Here is a 16,516-nt window from a genome sequence, read left to right on the forward strand (position 1 = left end):
AAGCATTCAGGAAAACTCTGGAGGATCCAAGAGGCCCTAGAACCCAAACTGACTTTAGCTGTGGGTTGAGTTAATGGGAAATGATACAAAGCTGGAGACCAAAGAATTGAAAAACCATTAAGATTAAGCTAGTAGGAATCACATTAACTTCCATTTTTAAGTTTGTGTTCAAATGATAGATTGCTCAAATTCAAGATGGGAGGGAGTCAGCTTGGCAACAAGTGCTTAAAAATGATCTAAGGATTCAAGTTGATCATTAACTTAAAACGGGCCAAGCAAATGATTTAATTCCTCAAGAAGCTAGCACAAACTTGGGTTGTCATAATAGAAAAGAGGAAGTAGAGACACCAAAATACCAGCTTTTTGGAAAATGAAACAGCAATTAAAAGGAATTAGGGGCACCTGGGTGGTTCAGTCGGTGAAGTGTCTGCCTTTGCCTCAGGTCATGACCTCAGGGTCCTGGGAAGGAGCCACAAATCAGACTCCCTGTTCAGTGGGAGTCTGCCCCTCCCTCTCCTTCTGCCCTTCCCCTCTGCTCAGTCTCTCTCTCAAATTAAAAAAAAAGAAGATAGGGGCAGCCCGGGTGGCTCAGTGGTTTAGCACCACCTTCAGCCCAGGGCGTGATCCTGGAGACCCAGGATGGAGTCCTGCGTCGGGCTCCCTGCATGTAGCCTGCTTCTCCCTCTGTCTTGTCTCTGCCTCTCTCTCTCTCTGGGATAAATAAATTACATAAAAAAAAAAAAGAAAACAAATTATGGAATCAATTTGAATATACTAATAGGTTGAAAGGAAGAATCCATTGGAGAGGGAAAACAGGAAGGGGATAATTAGTAACGCAGCAGTCTGATGAAGTTGGGAGAAAATTGGTTTTGAATAGAAATGGGGATGCCTCACCCTTGGAGACTGGAGGTAAAGCTGGAAGGATGGGAGTGATGAGAGATAAATTACTATGTTTGGGAAGGGATTTGGGCACTTGGGAAGAGCACAGGCTGATGTTTTCAATTTTTTTTGATGAAGTAATACTCCAGGGGACAGGCTCTGCTGTTTCTGAGGGTTGTGTGTGGAAGGAGAGAGAGCACAACAGGGAAAAACCACCGAACTTGGGAGGGAAAGAATTCCATCCAGATAGAATGGGATTCTTGGTCTCTGAATTAGAACACAGAAATTGGGAGGTTTCTTCTCCGTCTTTTTAACGCTAACACCCACCAGGGAGCTCAGACTTCTGAGCCCCTCCTGGCTCTTCCCACCTGGCTTAGGACTGGAGGGGTCAGGACTCCAGTTGAGACATAGGCTCAAAAATCACTGACTTTATTTCTTTAAAATAAACTGAAATGGCATTCTTAAATTTATTCAGGGAAAAAAAAAGGCCTTTGGGGGACAAACATTTTGAAAAACACTTTCTTGCAAATTACATAAATCCTATTGAAATGAATGACTTTGGCGGATTAAGCAGACAGTAAAATTTACACAGGTCATCGTTGTAAAATATGGAAACGCAGGGTTTCACCGACATACTTCTTTTTATCAGACAACGGTTAAAACGAAGGCAAGAAATGTTTCAAAATAAAATACCAAGAATTCGAGGCTTTTGAGTTCCGGAAGGTCACGAGAAGTCATTCGCCATTCCACAACAACGTTCCCAGGGAGCCCGGGGGGTGGGGGAGGCCGCGGCCGGCATTCCACGAAAGGAAGAAGCCTTTGTCTGCCTCGCCTCCCAAGCCTCGACGGAGGAACACCAGCGGCCAGTCAGTATCTCTGACAGGAAGACGAGGTCAGCTGCGTGAAGAAAGGCACAACGGGCAGTAAGGTGACTGATAAAAATCAAGCCCTTTCGTTTTGAAAGGCGGAGCCCGACGTCTCCAAGACTTTTAAAGGAAATTGGGCGACAGGGCAAGAATCACAGACCTTGCGAAGCTCCCCGCCCGGGCCCGCCCGCATTCGTCCAGCGCCGACGCGTCTCCACGCGCGCTCTCGAGCGCCAGGGAAGCCATCTGCCCCGCGCCGCAAGAGGGCGCGCGGCCAGGCCCTTGTGCGGAAGTCCCGCCCCCACTTCCGGCGGCGGAGGATGGGGAGGAGCCAGCGGGGGCTTCCGCCTTGCGCGGTGTGGTACCTTGGGCGCGTGTGTTGCCCCCTCCGGATTCCTGCGTTACCTCTATTCCTGGTCTTGCCGTAGCGTCGGGACTCCCTTCGTATTTAAGGATGAAGGCGGTAGGTGTCTTGAGGAGCCTGGTCTCTGCGGCTTAGGACCCCTTTGGCTGACAGTCGCTGCCCGGTGTGGCTTTTCGGGGAGTTTTTGCGCTTGTATAGGAGGCGGTGGCTTGGAGTCGGGGCCGCCTCGCGGTTGTGTGCGCTGCCAGCCTCCTGGCACTTAGATCTGGAGCCTCTTGGACCGCACACCTTGCGCACACTTGGCTTCAGGGGGCCGCAGTGAGGCGAGCACGGAGTCTCGTGTCTGTAGGGTGGGAGACGTTAAAGGGTTCTTCGAGACTGTCTTTCGAACCTTTATTTTTCAAGTAGGTAACTGGGTACTGCTCTCAACGAGTTTATAATGTGAGTCAAGGGACTCCAGATAAGTCTGTTTTTCCCCCTAATGAGTAAAGAGATAGGAAGGTTAGTGATTTGCCCCTGTACTCACAGAAAAAAAGAGCTGGAATTTGGATTTCTGAATGAGGGGTTACCAGCAAGCATTGAAGTCCAAAGATACGAATTCTGTTTTGCCCCCCTCAGTTTAGGAGTCCTTGACAAGTCATATAAAATCAGCCTTAGCTTTCTCCTCAGTAATTTTGAGGTAACAGCAATCACTGCTTAACGGGGCTGTTGGAAATCAAGTATGTTGGAGAACTTTGCAAAGAGTAGGGCGATACATGAATGTCACTTATTCTAAAGACAACGTTTTGCTCTGAGTATGCAGTTTAAATTTCTGGGTATGCAGTGCTCCTCTTGTTTTCTAGAGAAGAAATAAAAAACAGATCCCAAGCTTTCGGAAGTTACTAAAAACTAGTAAAGTCAAACTTGAAAACAAGCTAAAAAATAAGCAATTTAAACAACAAAGCACTCTCAAGAAGTACCGAAAAGAACAGAGGAAACTAAGGCAAGCTGTAAAGGATGCTGTGTCTAAGAAACCGATCCCACTGGAGGACCCAAAGGAGAAAAGACCAGGTAACTGTGAAAGTGTTCATGTCTTACAGTTTCTATTGATTTGTTCTGAAATGCTCATGAAATAACTGCTTTCTAGTAGTTCCTCTTTTTAGATTTTCCCAAGAGTAGGTAAGGATAGTAGTCCTATCTGCTTTATCACAATCCATATGAGAAAACATTACAGTATTATAGTATTAATTGTGATAAAGAGCTAGCCTCTGCTCTTAGTTTGTCTAGAAAGCAGATCTGAAGATAGAATACTTGGGAAAACAAACTTAGAGTTGCCGTGTAAATAAATGATGGGGAGCATGCCAGCGCTGCCACTTTGCCATTCATTGGCAATTAGCTAAGGTAAGAACATCGCTTTTGTCTGGGGCATTCTTCATAGCGTTGCCAAAGTTCACTTAGTTTTCTAAACTTCTGGCTTTCTTTTCATGTGGAAACGTAGAGTGAAACAACTGTCAGGGTTATTCTTTTGTAAAACTATCCAAGAACTCCCAAGTACTCAAAACGGGTAAGGAAATATGACCATTCTGAGTCAGGCCAGTTCTTCTACAATGTTACTAGTACTTTCAGGGTATTCATATTTGATTGTACCTGACCGTTCAGTCTTTCCATGTATATCTCATTCTTTTAAACCTGATCTATTTAGTTTGATCCCTTGGCTACATTTTATTATGATGTATAAAAGGTCGTTGGACTGAAAGTCAGGTAACTTGGGTTTTTCTCTTTTGTTATTAGCAAAGTGGCCTTGGCTGGTCACTTACTCTCCAGGTACTTCATCTGTTTAGAAAAAAAAAAAAGTGTTGGTTGAGTTAGATGCTTTTTAAGATCTCTTTTAAATTTTAGTAGAATTTGAAAAATGTGATATGTTACTAATTATATATAAGAAGCAAAATATTCATTTTTACATGTTGAGCATATAAATGAAGTCTGTTAGGCAGTTTGGTGTAAAATTATAACGTTCAAATGAAATATCTTTTTTTCTTTTTTAAAGATTTTATTTATTTACTTATAAGAGACACACACAGAGAGAGAGGCAGAGACACAGGCAAAGGGAGAAGCAGGCTCCATGCAGGGAGCCCGATGTGGGACTTGATCCCAGGTCTCCAGGATCAGCCCCTGGACTGAAAGCGGCGCTAAACCGCTGAGCCACCAGGGTTGCCCTGAAATATCTGGGTTAGAGAGAATAGTTTTGGGAATTATCTACATATAGATGGTAATTGAAGCCTTAGACTTGGGTAAAATCAATGTGAAGAATGCATAGTGTGAGAACAGGAGAGCCAAGAAAGAATTTAAGGAATGGGTGGATGCATAAAACCTGTAAATGGGGTTTGAGGAGGAGCCAGAGAATTAGGAAGAAAATCAGAACTGTATCTTAGAAATCAGGAAAAGGGTGTTTAAAGAAAGAAGGAAACTTTTTTATGTTCCAACATGAAATAGTCTACAAAATCGTTAATTTTAAACAAAAAAGGTGAAAGCGTGTATTGATGCTTTCACTCACTTGAAATTATAGGCTATCACCATGTATGAGATGCTTATGCCATTTGAATAAATGGGGAAAAATATATTTATTTTTGAGAATTGAGAATATTGGCACGAGGGCGGTTGAAATGATAACTATGCAGTAGAAGCACCAAAGTGAGGATAGAAACACAATGAAAGAAGTGGAGTGGTTAGAGGATTGAAGGTCTATATATATGGTTACAGAAGTGCAGTGGAAGCAACTGAATGAGAGCTGGAAGGACAAACGGGAATGGGGGTGAACGGGGCGGGGGGGTGAAGGCCAGGGTTTGGGATGTGGCCCATGGAGGGGGTGGCTGAAGTGGAATGGAAGTGGGAGGAGTCATTAGGGATCTAGAAGTGAAGCGGCTAAATCATTGGTTCTCTCACATGCTCTGGAAGATCTTGCAGATTGCGTGGAGGCGTTTTATTTTTTTGGTTGTAGCAGTGACTTGGGAAGCTCCCTGGCATTTAGATGTCAGGATTTGGAGATGATAGCATTTCTGCCTAGCTCAGGATACCGCAGTGGAACAAAGAACTGTCTGGCCAATGTGTCATTAGTGCTTCCATTTAGAAACATTGGGCTAACGTACTAGAAAACCATAAACGTTTCCTCTTCTTCACACAAAAACACAGAGTTCTATACCTCTAATACATGTTTCTGATTTTGTTGTTGTTGGAACAGGTAAAAGAATTGAGAGGGAAGAGGAGGAAGAAGAGGAAGCGCTTCCTTTGGATATGATGGATGAAGATGACTTGCAGTTAATGAGAGAGTTAGGACAAAGAGCCTCTTTTCTAACGAGAGATCTTTCTTCTAGGTAATGCTTCATTTAGATTATAATCATTCATGTCCTTTCAGTGTTAAAAACTTGAATCTGAATTTTAGTTAGGTGATGAGTGCAAGATGTTCAGCTTGACTATAAGAGAATAAACCCTGTGACTCAGTTTATTTCCTAAATAAAGGAAGTTCATGAATAAAACTGATTTTATTTAGTGTACATCTTTATTTTTTTCGAGTCTGAAGAGTGAAGTAGAGTGTGCTAGGGAAGAATGCAGTTCTCTGTTTGGGGAGTTGGTGGAACGGTCCTGAGTTCTTAATGGCCATAACCTCAGCCGTTGTTACCCTGTTGGGGAGGTATTATTCCATTTACAGAGGAAACTGATGCTTCGTACAATCACAGGTAGTGGATCTGAAATTTAAACCTAGATCTCTTTAACTCCTAAGACTGTGCTATGGTCTGAGGGTTTTTGGGAAAGTAAAATAGGTGATAGGAATCTACTTGGGAATAGTAAGAAGGGTGATGTCACCCTTGGCTCTATGGAATAGTCTTCAAAAAGACTATTCTTCAAAAAGAATCTGCTGTAACTTTCACTTCTGTTTTGCATCTGAAGGGAAAACTAGATGTGGCTATAGTCTTTGTGGTAGACTACAGTTCTTTTATTCATTTACCATTTGAGTCCCTGCTATGTGCCTGATCTAGATACTACTATCTGTCTACCTGTTTCAGTTTGGCTAGCAGTTTACTTTTCTGTACTTTCTTAAAATGATAGATCTCTAGGTTCCTTTTTATTTATTTTAAGGATTTTATTTTATTTGAGATAGAGCGAGAGAGAGCAATGAGAACAAGCATGAGCAGGGGGGAAGGGCAGGCTCTCCACTGAGCAGGAGCCTGACATAGAGCTCCATCCCAGGACCCTGGGATCATGACCTGAGCCAAAGGCAGACACTTAACTGACTGAGCCAGCCAGGTGTCCTTAGATTCCTTTTTTTTTCCCCTCCCAAAGGTTTTATTTATTTATTCGTAAGAGACAGAGAGAGGCAGAGATGTAGGCAGAGGGAGAAGCAGGCTCCCTGAGGGGAACTTGATGTGGGACTCGATCCCAGGACCCTGGGATCACGACCTCAGCTGAAGGCAGACACTCAACCACTGAGCCACCCAGGCGTCTCTCGATTCCTTTTTAAATACATTAAAAATTGATTTTTTTTCCCTGCAGTGAACCTGTTCACGCCAAGAAACGAAAGTATGAGCGTGTTATAGATAAATATGAAAAAATACCAAGAACTCTGCAAACCGCACCAGAGAAGGAAATGATTCACTTGCTTCCCATCAAGGATAAAAGTGGTATAATCCCACAGACCAGGGAGAAGCCGGGTAAATCCTTTTTTTTTTTTTTTTTTAAGATTTTATTTATTTATTCATGAGACACACACACACAGAGAGGTAGAGACACAGGCAGAGGGAAAAGCAGGCTCCATGCAGGGAGCCCGACGTGGGACTCTATCCCTTGTCTCCAGGATCAGGCCCTGGGCTGAAGGTGGTGCTAAACCTCTGAGCCCCCCGGGCTAGAAGCCAGGTAAATCTAATCAGCCAGTGTATTAGTAAACATTTTAGCTCTTTACTAATACCATCATATTTTTTTTTCACTCAAGATTTAATTTTATTTTTCCTTTTACCTACAAAATAAGGGGTAGCTGCAATTAGTCATAGAGCAAGCTTGAGGATTTAGGCCAGAAATACAGATGGTTATCTCATGTCTGTGGTACCAGGAGTATAACTGAAGCTACAATGTTGAGGTGATTTTCTTTTCAGAATTTTTTGCACCAAATACTCTTGTTTTAAAATTAGAGCATGTTAGTTGTCCTTTTTTAGCACTTTTTTTTCTTGTATGTATCTTTTTCCTTAAAAGTTTAGTTTTTTCAAAAATAAAACACAGAAGTCTAGAAGTCAGAGTTGTGGTTTGAAGTTATTTATGTGGTTTATCAAGAAACACACCCATAAAGCTGCTATCTGGGCAGGAAATAAATGTTGCCAGCACCCAGAAACTTGTGCGCCCCTCAATCAGTAATTGCTCTCTCCTCACAAAAGTAACTACTTTCCAGAATTTTACGGTCATTACTTTCCTGCTTTTCTTTGTAGTTTTATCACTTATGTGTATTGACACATTTTTTAACGTACATGTTTTTCATATAGTTATTGACAATAACCAAGATGAAGAGGATCAAGAAGAGGTGGAACTTGAGGAAGGTATTGGGATGTATTTTATAGTTACTAAACTGTTAATTGAGAATAGTAAATGTGACTTAATTTTAGATAAAGTCAGGAATGTGCATTTCAGAGTGCTGGTCATTTCAAGGTCATTTTGAACATTTCCCCACATGTTGAAAGTCTCACCTTTGAAATTTGATTCTTTATTATGGAAAATTTTATGCAGTTATGTCTAGGTGTGCATGAACAGTCTTGTAAATTATTACCATTTTGAAATTTTTTTTGAAGATTTTATTTATTCATGAGAGAGAGAGAGAGACAGAGACAGAGACAGAGGGAGAAACAGGCTCTATGCAGAGAGCCTGGAGCCTGATGTGGGACCTGATCCCAGGCTCTGGGATCACACCCTGAGCCAAAGGCAGATACTAAACCGCTGAGCCACTCAGGCGTCCCTCCATTTTGAATTTTTAAAAAATTTTAAGTGAAATTCCTGCCTATTGCTAACTTTTAAAGCATTATTTACTTTTACTTTTTATTTTTAAGGGTTTTTATTTATTTATTAATTTATTTGAGAGAGAAATGGCACAAGGAGGGCGAGAGGGCGAAACAGAAGCAGACTCTTTGATAAGCAAGGATCCTGATGTTGGGCTCTATCCCAGGACCCTGGGCTTATGACCTGAGCCAAAGACAGATGCTTAACTGACTGAGCCACCCAGATGTTGTAGCTTTTTAGCTTTAAATTACAAAATGATTCTGTGATATGAAATCATTTCACTTATTAGAGCAGTTATACTTACAGATGTCTGTACATATCTGTTTTAGATAATTGAATGTGGGTTTCTAATAACTAAATTGCAATGAGAGTTAAACTCAAAACATGTTTTATGGTTTGAAATTATTTTTGTTTGAAATTTGCTATAGAACAGGCTGGTTACTTTTTACTATAGCTTAGCAAACCTCATTAATAGTGTAAATAAGATTACAGGTCAATTGTTTTCAGTCATCGTTCATAGACTCATTAGAGATTATGCTTGTGTGTTTATTAAATGTAGTTCCTTTTGAATTTCTTTTCTTTTCTTTTTTTTGTTTTTTTTAAATTTTTTATTTATTTATGATAGTCACAGAGAGAGAGACAGAGAGGCAGAGACATAGACATAGGTAGAGGGAGAAGCAGGCTCCATGCACCGGGAGCCCGATGTGGGATTCGATCCTGGGTCTCCAGGATCGCGCCCTGGGCCAAAGGCAGGCGCTAAACCGCTGCGCCACCCAGGGATCCCTTGAATTTCTTTTCTTAAAGTGGACATACTTTTGGTAGTGCAAAGGACAGTAACAAGGGAGAGTATTCTATACTTTTTTCCTTTTTTTATATACAGATTTTATTTTTTAAATTTTATTTGAATTAACATAAAATGTATTACTGGTTTCAGAGGTAGAGGTCAGTGATTCATCAGTCTTATAGTGCTCAGTGCTCATTACATCATGTGCCCTTATTAATTATTGTGTTCTTTTTAAAAAACTAAATCAGGTTGCTTTTTCCCTTAATTACTAGGAATTATTATAGGTTTATTAGCAGAGTAGTTAAGAATATGAGCTCTCGAGTCAGACTACCTGGGTTTGAGTTCCATTTCTGCTAGGTCTATGAATATAAACAAGTTATTCTCCCATGCCTCATTTTCTACGTACAAAATGGATATGATGATTGTACCTGCCTCATAGCATTTTTGAGAGGATTGATCATCTGTAGTAATCTTGGCCCATGGCAAGTGTTCTATAAAAGTTAGTTATCATTATTATTATTTATTATTATAAGAATTTTATTGTATTGATTAAGGTTCTTGTAAATACTTGTAAAGAAATGTTTAAGAGGAGAAATCTAACCTGTTTCAGAGATTGTTGAAGATCCCATTCGAGAACTGACATTAGAAGAACATTTAATTGAAAGAAGGAAGAAACTACAGGAGAAGAAAATGCATATTGCAACTTTGGCATCTGCCATATTATCAGACCCAGAAACTAATGTAAGTGGTACCAATTTCTTTGAGCTCTTCATTTTAGATATGGTGGAAATGTATACTATTTTAGGATTCCCTTATAACCTATAAGCACACGCAAAAAGGAAAAACATTAAAACACAATGACTGAGGGATCCCTGGGTGGCGCAGCGGTTTGGCGCCTGCCTTTGGCCCAGGGCGCGATCCTGGAGACCCAGGATCGAATCCCACATCGGGCTTCCGGTGCATGGAGCCTGCTTCTCCCTCTGCCTGTGTCTCTGCCTCTCTTTCTCTCTCTCTCTCTCTCTCTGTGACTATCATAAAAAAAAAAAAATTAGATTAAAAAAAAAAAAACACAATACTGAGCTAGAGTAAGAGTAGACAGAAGCTTAGCCTAGTCCTATATCTGAAATTAATTTTTAATCTTAGAAAAGTCACTTAAACACTTTGTCTTATTTTCCTCATCTGAGTCTTCTTTTCTTTTCTTTTTTTTTAATTTTAACGATTTTATTTATTTACTCATGAGAGACAGAGAGAGGCAGAGACACAGGCAGAGGGAGAAGCAGGCTCCATGCAGGGAGCCCGACGTGGGACTCGATCCCGGAACTCCAGGATTATGACCTGAGCCAAAGGCAGATGCTCAACCACTGAGTCACGCAGGTGCCCTTGAGTCTGATTTCCTCATCTCTAAATGAAGATACTGAGGGGTGCCCGGTGGCTCAGTCAGTTAAGCGTGACTCTCGATTTTAGCTTAGGTCATGACTCTGGCTCATGGATCTGTGATGGGTATGGAGCCTGCTTAAGATTCTCTCTTCCTCTCTCTCCACCTCCCTCCCCTGTCTCTCTTTAAAATAATAAAAATAAAAAAATAAAATAAAATAATAAAAATAAATGGAGATACTGGATTTAATGTAACTCTGAAAGTGGTAAGTGTAAAAACTAATTGGATGAGGGAGAAGGAACCCATTTGCAGATTTGCTTGACTGATTGACAGGATTTTTTTTTTATAATTTTATTTTTATTTTTATTTATTTATGATAGTCACACAGAGAATGAGAGAGAGAGAGAGAGAGAGAGAGAGGCAGAGACACAGGTAGAGGGAGAAGCAGGCCCCATGCCCCGGGAGCCTGACGTGGGATTTGATCCCGGGTCTCCAGGATCGCGCCCTGGGCCAAAGGCAGGCGCTAAACTGCTGTGCCACCCAGGGATCCCTTGACAGGATTTTTAATAAGGAAGATGCTACACAAAAGTCAGTGAGATTAGTTCAGGAGTACTTGCAAGTGGAAAATATGTTAAGTGAAATACATCAGAATTATAATGAATTATCAGTGGGCCATGGAAACAGTGGTGAAGATGGTCACGGTTACAACATGTGGATTCAAGAAAACTAGAGTACTACCTGTTAGATTTTGGATAAGTCCTTTTAGCCAAGACTCATTTTCTTCATCACTAAAAAGAGGATGGTACCTATTTTAAAACTTTGTTGTGAGGATTAAATAATCAAATATACATGAAGTCATATAAAATGGTACTATTATTACTGTTGGTGTTCCCATCATCGTACTGTGAATATATTTGTTTATTGAACAATAAAGTAGATTATTTACATTTGCAGAAAAAAAATTTCATCTAAACATGTTTTGGAGTAGTACTTGTTTTCTTGTTTTTTTTTTTTTCTTTTTTCTTTTTTTAAACAAAGGGGAAGATCTGGAACAGAATTGGGGGAAGTTGGTTGGAATATTTCTTTTTTTTTTTTTTTTTTTTTAATTTTTTTAATTTATTTATTTATGATAGTCACACACAGAGAGAGAGAGAGAGAGGCAGAGACACAGGCAGAGGGAGAAGCAGGCTCCATGCACCGGAAGCCCCACGTGGGATTCGATCCCGGGTCTCCAGGATCGCGCCCTGGGCCAAAGGCAGGCGCTAAACCGCTGCGCCACCCAGGGATCCCTGTTGGAATATTTCTTATCTGTATCATCTTATTTAATCATTATAAAACCATAAAGAAAAGAACTGTTAATCTTATTTTACAGTTGAATAACAGCCTTAAAAAATTCAAGTAAATTCATTATGATTTTAATAGCCACTGGATTGGAATCTGGGTCTTCCAGCTCTGGAGCCTCAAACAAGTTAGGGATAGCAGATAGGTGGTGACATATTTATCCTACCCCCTGCTGTGGCAAATGTTGCTAACCAACCAGAGTATTGCTTCTCTCAAGAGATCCAGCAGGCAATAGTAGTTCATTAAAGCAAGCACATTCATTGAAACCATTTTTTTTTTACTTCTGCATTACTTCATACAAATGATTTTTGTATTAAAAAAAAAACAAAAAAAAACCAAATGATTTTTGTATGAGTCTTGTAGTTAAAGTTAATAGATACATTATATTTAATTCCTGATTAATTCACAGATATGTGTGTATAACAATTTATTTCAAAAAGTGTTTTTAGGGAAACAGGACACATGCCTTAAGAAAACCCAATAGAAAGAATTTCAGTGAATAGGTAAATTAATAAATTTAAACTTTTTTTTAAAGTCTGTATCTCTTCTAACAAAAATATGGTTAGTTTTAGTGGTTTATCTTTTGGTAATGTGGGTAATATCTGGAGTTGTATATGGCTTGACTAGACTCTGAGTCATTATATGGATTCCACTTGTTCCAGATGTGAGGCTCTTGTCTTTTGTTCATAATTGTTTTACCATGGTTTCTCTGCCCTTATAAGCTATTTGTTTAACAGATTAAAAAATTAAAAGAACTGCGTTCTATGCTGATGGAACAGGATCCTGATGTGGCTGTTACTGTTCGAAAGCTGGTGATAGTTTCCTTGATGGAGTTATTTAAAGACATTACTCCTTCATATAAAATACGACCCCTCACAGAAGCAGAAAAATCCACCAAGGTAATGATACATACAATTACTACACAAAATAAACTGAACATTTTGGAGAGCTAGAGATGGGAGAAATAGTAGGAGTTGTTTGTTTTATAGGACTGGGTATATACTTGGCACTCATATTTTGTGCTAATTTAAGGATTTTGATATGTTTTTTTAAGTTTTTTTTTTTTTTTTAAGATTTTATTTATTCATGAGAAACACACAGAGAGAGGGAGAAGCAGGCTCCCTGTAGGGAGCCTGATGGACTTGATCCCAGGAGATTAGGATCATGCCCTGAGCAGAAGACACACCCAATGGCTGAGCCACTCAGGTGTTGCTGTTTTTTTTTAAGATTTTGTTTATTTAAGAGAGAGAGACAGAGACAAGTGGGAGGAGGGGCAGAGGAGAGAGAGAAGCAGGCTCCTGGCTGAGTAGGGAGCCTGATGTGGGGCTGAGATCATGACCTGAGCCAAAGACAGCTACTTAACTAACTGAGCCACCCAGGAGCCCCAGGATTTCGATATTTTGATTTTAAAAAATAATTGATCTTTTTTATTTTTTTTCAGATCCGCAAAGAAACCCAAAAATTAAGAGAATTTGAAGAAGGCCTGGTTAGCCAATATAAATTTTATTTGGAAAATCTGGAGCAAATGGTTAAAGGTATATTAAACATTTTTAAAATATATAACATACTTAGCTTTGGTCAGCAAGGGAGTTCTATGTTCTTTTTTTTTTTTTTTTTTTAAAGATTATTTATTTATTCATGAGACACAGAGAGAGAGAGAGAGGCAGGCAGAGACACAGGCAGAGGGGGAAGCAGGCTGCTTCAGGGAGCCTGCTATGGATCCTGGGACTCCAGGATCACGCCCTGGGCCGAAGACAGGCGCTAAACTGCTGAGCCACCCAGGGATCCCCAAGGGAGTTCTATATTCTGTGCTCTGTGGTGAGAGTCAGTATAGCATGTTGTCAAGAGCAGAGTCTACTGCTGGGTTCAAACTGCCTGGGTTCAAATCTGAGCTTTCTAACTTCTACCCATGTGGTGGGCAAATCAGTTAATCTCTCTGTGTCTCCATTCTTTTATAAATAAAAGTACTTATTTCATAAGATTGTTGTGAGAAATTAACTTCTAGATAAAGGTGCTTATAACTGTGGCTGGCCTGTACAGGCCCTATCCCTGTATTGATCAGCTGTTAGTATTTTTGTTGCTCCAGGCCTTTCCCTAGTAAGTAGATATATGTTTCTTTCTTTAGTTATGAATGGTTGAAAATTATTCTGCTGGTTTTTATTTGGGTAGGGTAATTAGGGGAGAAGTATGACTTGAAATGGATGAAATTAGTGCCTTGAAAATGGACTTAGAAGTCAGTCATAGTAGATGGATGATAAACTCTTCCATCAAACTTTTATTTTCTTTTTCTTTGTTCAGAAAAGAAGGACCTATGAAAATTAGAAGATGAATGGAGAAGAATTCAGTTGCCTAGGTCTCTGGTGCTTTCATTTAACTCATTTGGGCTCCTTTACTCAGTAATGAGCCTAAGGATCACCCAATTGCTATCTCAGCTGGAGCGGGACTACTGAATCCTGTTGGGCAGGAAGGAGATGGTGGGACTGAGTACTGTGGATGTTGCCTCTGTGCTCTGGCCTCCCAACTGGAGCCTACTTAGGAGCATACATACCAAGGCCTGGGAGCTTTGTGTAGACCAACACTGTCCAATAGAAATATAATGTGAGACACACATGTCATTTAAAAAATACGTAACCATACTAACTAAGAAAAAAAAGTAAAAAGTAATAAAATTACTATGTATGTTATTATTTCAACATGTAGTCAATTTTAAAAATTAGTGAGGTGTTTTACATTCCTTTTTTTTTTTTTTTTTTTGGTACTAAGTTACAGCACATCTGCATTTGGACTAGCCACAGGTCAACTACTCACTTGTCACATGTGGTTTGTGGCCTCTGTATTGTACCCTGCAGGTGTAGGCCTTTTCTAAGCGGATGGGACCGTTATGAAGTACTTTTTTCAAGTTAAAAAAAAATTATGCTATAAATAAATAAATAAAATCTTTAAAAAAAGGGGGGGGGCAGCCCCGGTGGCGCAGCAGTTTGGCGCCACCTGCAGCCCCGGGGCGTGATCCTGGAGACCCTGGATTGAGTCCCATGTCAGGCTCTCTGCATGGAGCCTGCTTCTCCCTCTGCCTGTGTCTCCGTCTCTCTCTGTGTCTCTATAAATAAATAAGTAAAATCTTTAAAAAATTATGGTAAAATATATGTAACATTAAATTGATCATTTTTGCAATTTTTAAAGTGTACACTTGTGTGGCATTAAGTAAATCCAGCATCATACACCCATCATCGCTATGCATCTGCAGCACTTTGGCATCTTCCCCAGCTGAAGTTCTGTATGTATTTTTTTTTTTTTTAAGATTTTATTTATTTATTCATGACAGAGAGAGAGAGAGAGAGGCAGAGACACAGGCAGAAGGAGAAGCAGGCTCCATGCAGGGAGCCCGACGCAGGACTTGATCCCGCGTCTCCAGGATCATGTCCTGGGCTGAAGGTGGCGCTAAAGCGCTGAGCCACCCGGGCTGCCCCAAGTTCTGTATGTATTAAACATGAACTCCCCATTCCCTTTTGCCCCCGGCCTATGGTAACCACCATTCTACTTTCTGATTTGAATTGAATATAGATCTGACTCTAGGAACCTCAACTTATATGTGGAATTATACAATATTTGTCCTTTTTATAACTGGCTTATTTCACTTAGCATAATGTCTTCAAGATTCTTCTAGCATGTGTCAAAATTTCCTCCCTTTTTAAGCCTGCAAAATATTCCATTACATATATGTACCACATTTTGTCTCTTCATCCATCCATTATGAAGTCTTGTCAGTTTTAAGTAAATGGAAGATACAGTTCTTATGATGAATATAGCCTGTTTGAGGAAAACTCATATACATGAGAAGCAAGCTTAAAACAAAGGCACTGTCATCTATATGTCTTTTTCATCTCTGGTTGTGTATGATGTGGAGGAAGTCTTGAACCTACTCTAGAAAAACCAGTGTTTTTTCATATTCAAGGTGCTGTGTTATGGTAGCAAAGTATGTGTGTAGAAATTCCTAGAAAAGTACTGTGAATCATTGGCTATTTTGAAGAAAAATTTAAATCTGGACCTCCTGGGTAAAGATCCCATAGAGAGCATTAGCAGGAAGTCAACGGAAATGTTGTTTTAGATTCTCCAGATCTGATTTTTGGAACATGGAAGAGATGAAGGCTCAGAGTCTGGAGCTTGCTCATATTCACTAGCTAATTAATGGACGACTACTAGGATTTGAACCCAGTCTTCTTGACTTGTGGTCTAGTGTTTTGGGGGAAAGCCTGTAGAGCAAGCCTAGGGATTCCTTAAGGTATCCAGCTCTCTGTCTCCCCCTGCCCCGATTTATTCCCTGAGACCCTTTTCTTCTAATAATACATCTTTTAAAATGTATGGAGAGCCAAAGTTCTTAACATGATGATTAGAGTCCATGTAGATGATGGCAGATAAATTTTATGATAGCGTTTGTACTTGTGTCAAAATGTGGACTCGACTCACTTAAGAATTTGCATAGGATATTATTGCATATTACTATAAAATAAAGCTAATTAGTTGAAGTTTTGATCAATAAGTAAAGTAACTACAGTTATCTTTTGATTAGACTGGAAGCAAAGGAAACTGAAGAAAAGTAATGTAGTTTCCTTAAAGGCCTACAAAGGACTGGCAGAAGTGGCTGTGAAGAGCCTGTGTGAGCTGTTGGTGTCACTACCTCATTTCAACTTTCACAACAACATCATCGTATTGATTGTCCCTCTCATGAATGACGTGTCAAAGTCGGTGGGTTGCTGTCATCCTGGATACAAAATTATAGAGTTTATGATTATTTTTTTCCTCAGAATTCTTCTGGAGCTATTATTTATTGCTAAAATAGTATCACTTTGTTAAACATTGCCTCTTTAAGAAAATTCTTTGAACATAAGTTTGGTGTA

At 39.9% G+C, this 16,516-nt stretch overlaps 2 protein-coding genes across 5 annotated transcripts in view; one reads left to right on the forward strand and one right to left on the reverse strand.

Moving 5' to 3' along the window:
• TBC1D12 (TBC1 domain family member 12) overlaps positions 1–2,043 on the reverse strand; it is a 121,681-nt gene extending 119,638 nt beyond the window's left edge. For all 3 annotated transcript variants that reach the window (XM_072805995.1, XM_072805996.1, XM_072805997.1), the window contains exons 1-2: positions 1,906–2,043; positions 1,573–1,776 (exon numbers count right to left, since the gene is read on the reverse strand). The gene's annotated coding sequence lies outside the window, so the exon portion shown is untranslated. The remainder of the gene's footprint in view (positions 1–1,572; positions 1,777–1,905) is intronic.
• NOC3L (NOC3 like DNA replication regulator) overlaps positions 1,313–16,516 on the forward strand; it is a 36,629-nt gene continuing 21,425 nt past the window's right edge. For both annotated transcript variants that reach the window (XM_072805993.1, XM_072805992.1), the window contains exons 1-9: positions 1,313–2,208; positions 2,952–3,159; positions 5,327–5,459; positions 6,637–6,794; positions 7,614–7,667; positions 9,516–9,646; positions 12,359–12,520; positions 13,063–13,156; positions 16,189–16,364. In XM_072805993.1, coding sequence (XP_072662094.1) covers positions 2,200–2,208; positions 2,952–3,159; positions 5,327–5,459; positions 6,637–6,794; positions 7,614–7,667; positions 9,516–9,646; positions 12,359–12,520; positions 13,063–13,156; positions 16,189–16,364 — 1,125 coding nt within the window. In that variant the 5' untranslated portion in view covers positions 1,313–2,199. The remainder of the gene's footprint in view (positions 2,209–2,951; positions 3,160–5,326; positions 5,460–6,636; positions 6,795–7,613; positions 7,668–9,515; positions 9,647–12,358; positions 12,521–13,062; positions 13,157–16,188; positions 16,365–16,516) is intronic.

The sequence above is a fragment of the Canis lupus genome, chromosome 29 (assembly GCF_048164855.1).
Source record: "Canis lupus baileyi chromosome 29, mCanLup2.hap1, whole genome shotgun sequence".
In the NCBI taxonomy this organism is placed as follows: domain Eukaryota; kingdom Metazoa; phylum Chordata; class Mammalia; order Carnivora; family Canidae; genus Canis; species Canis lupus.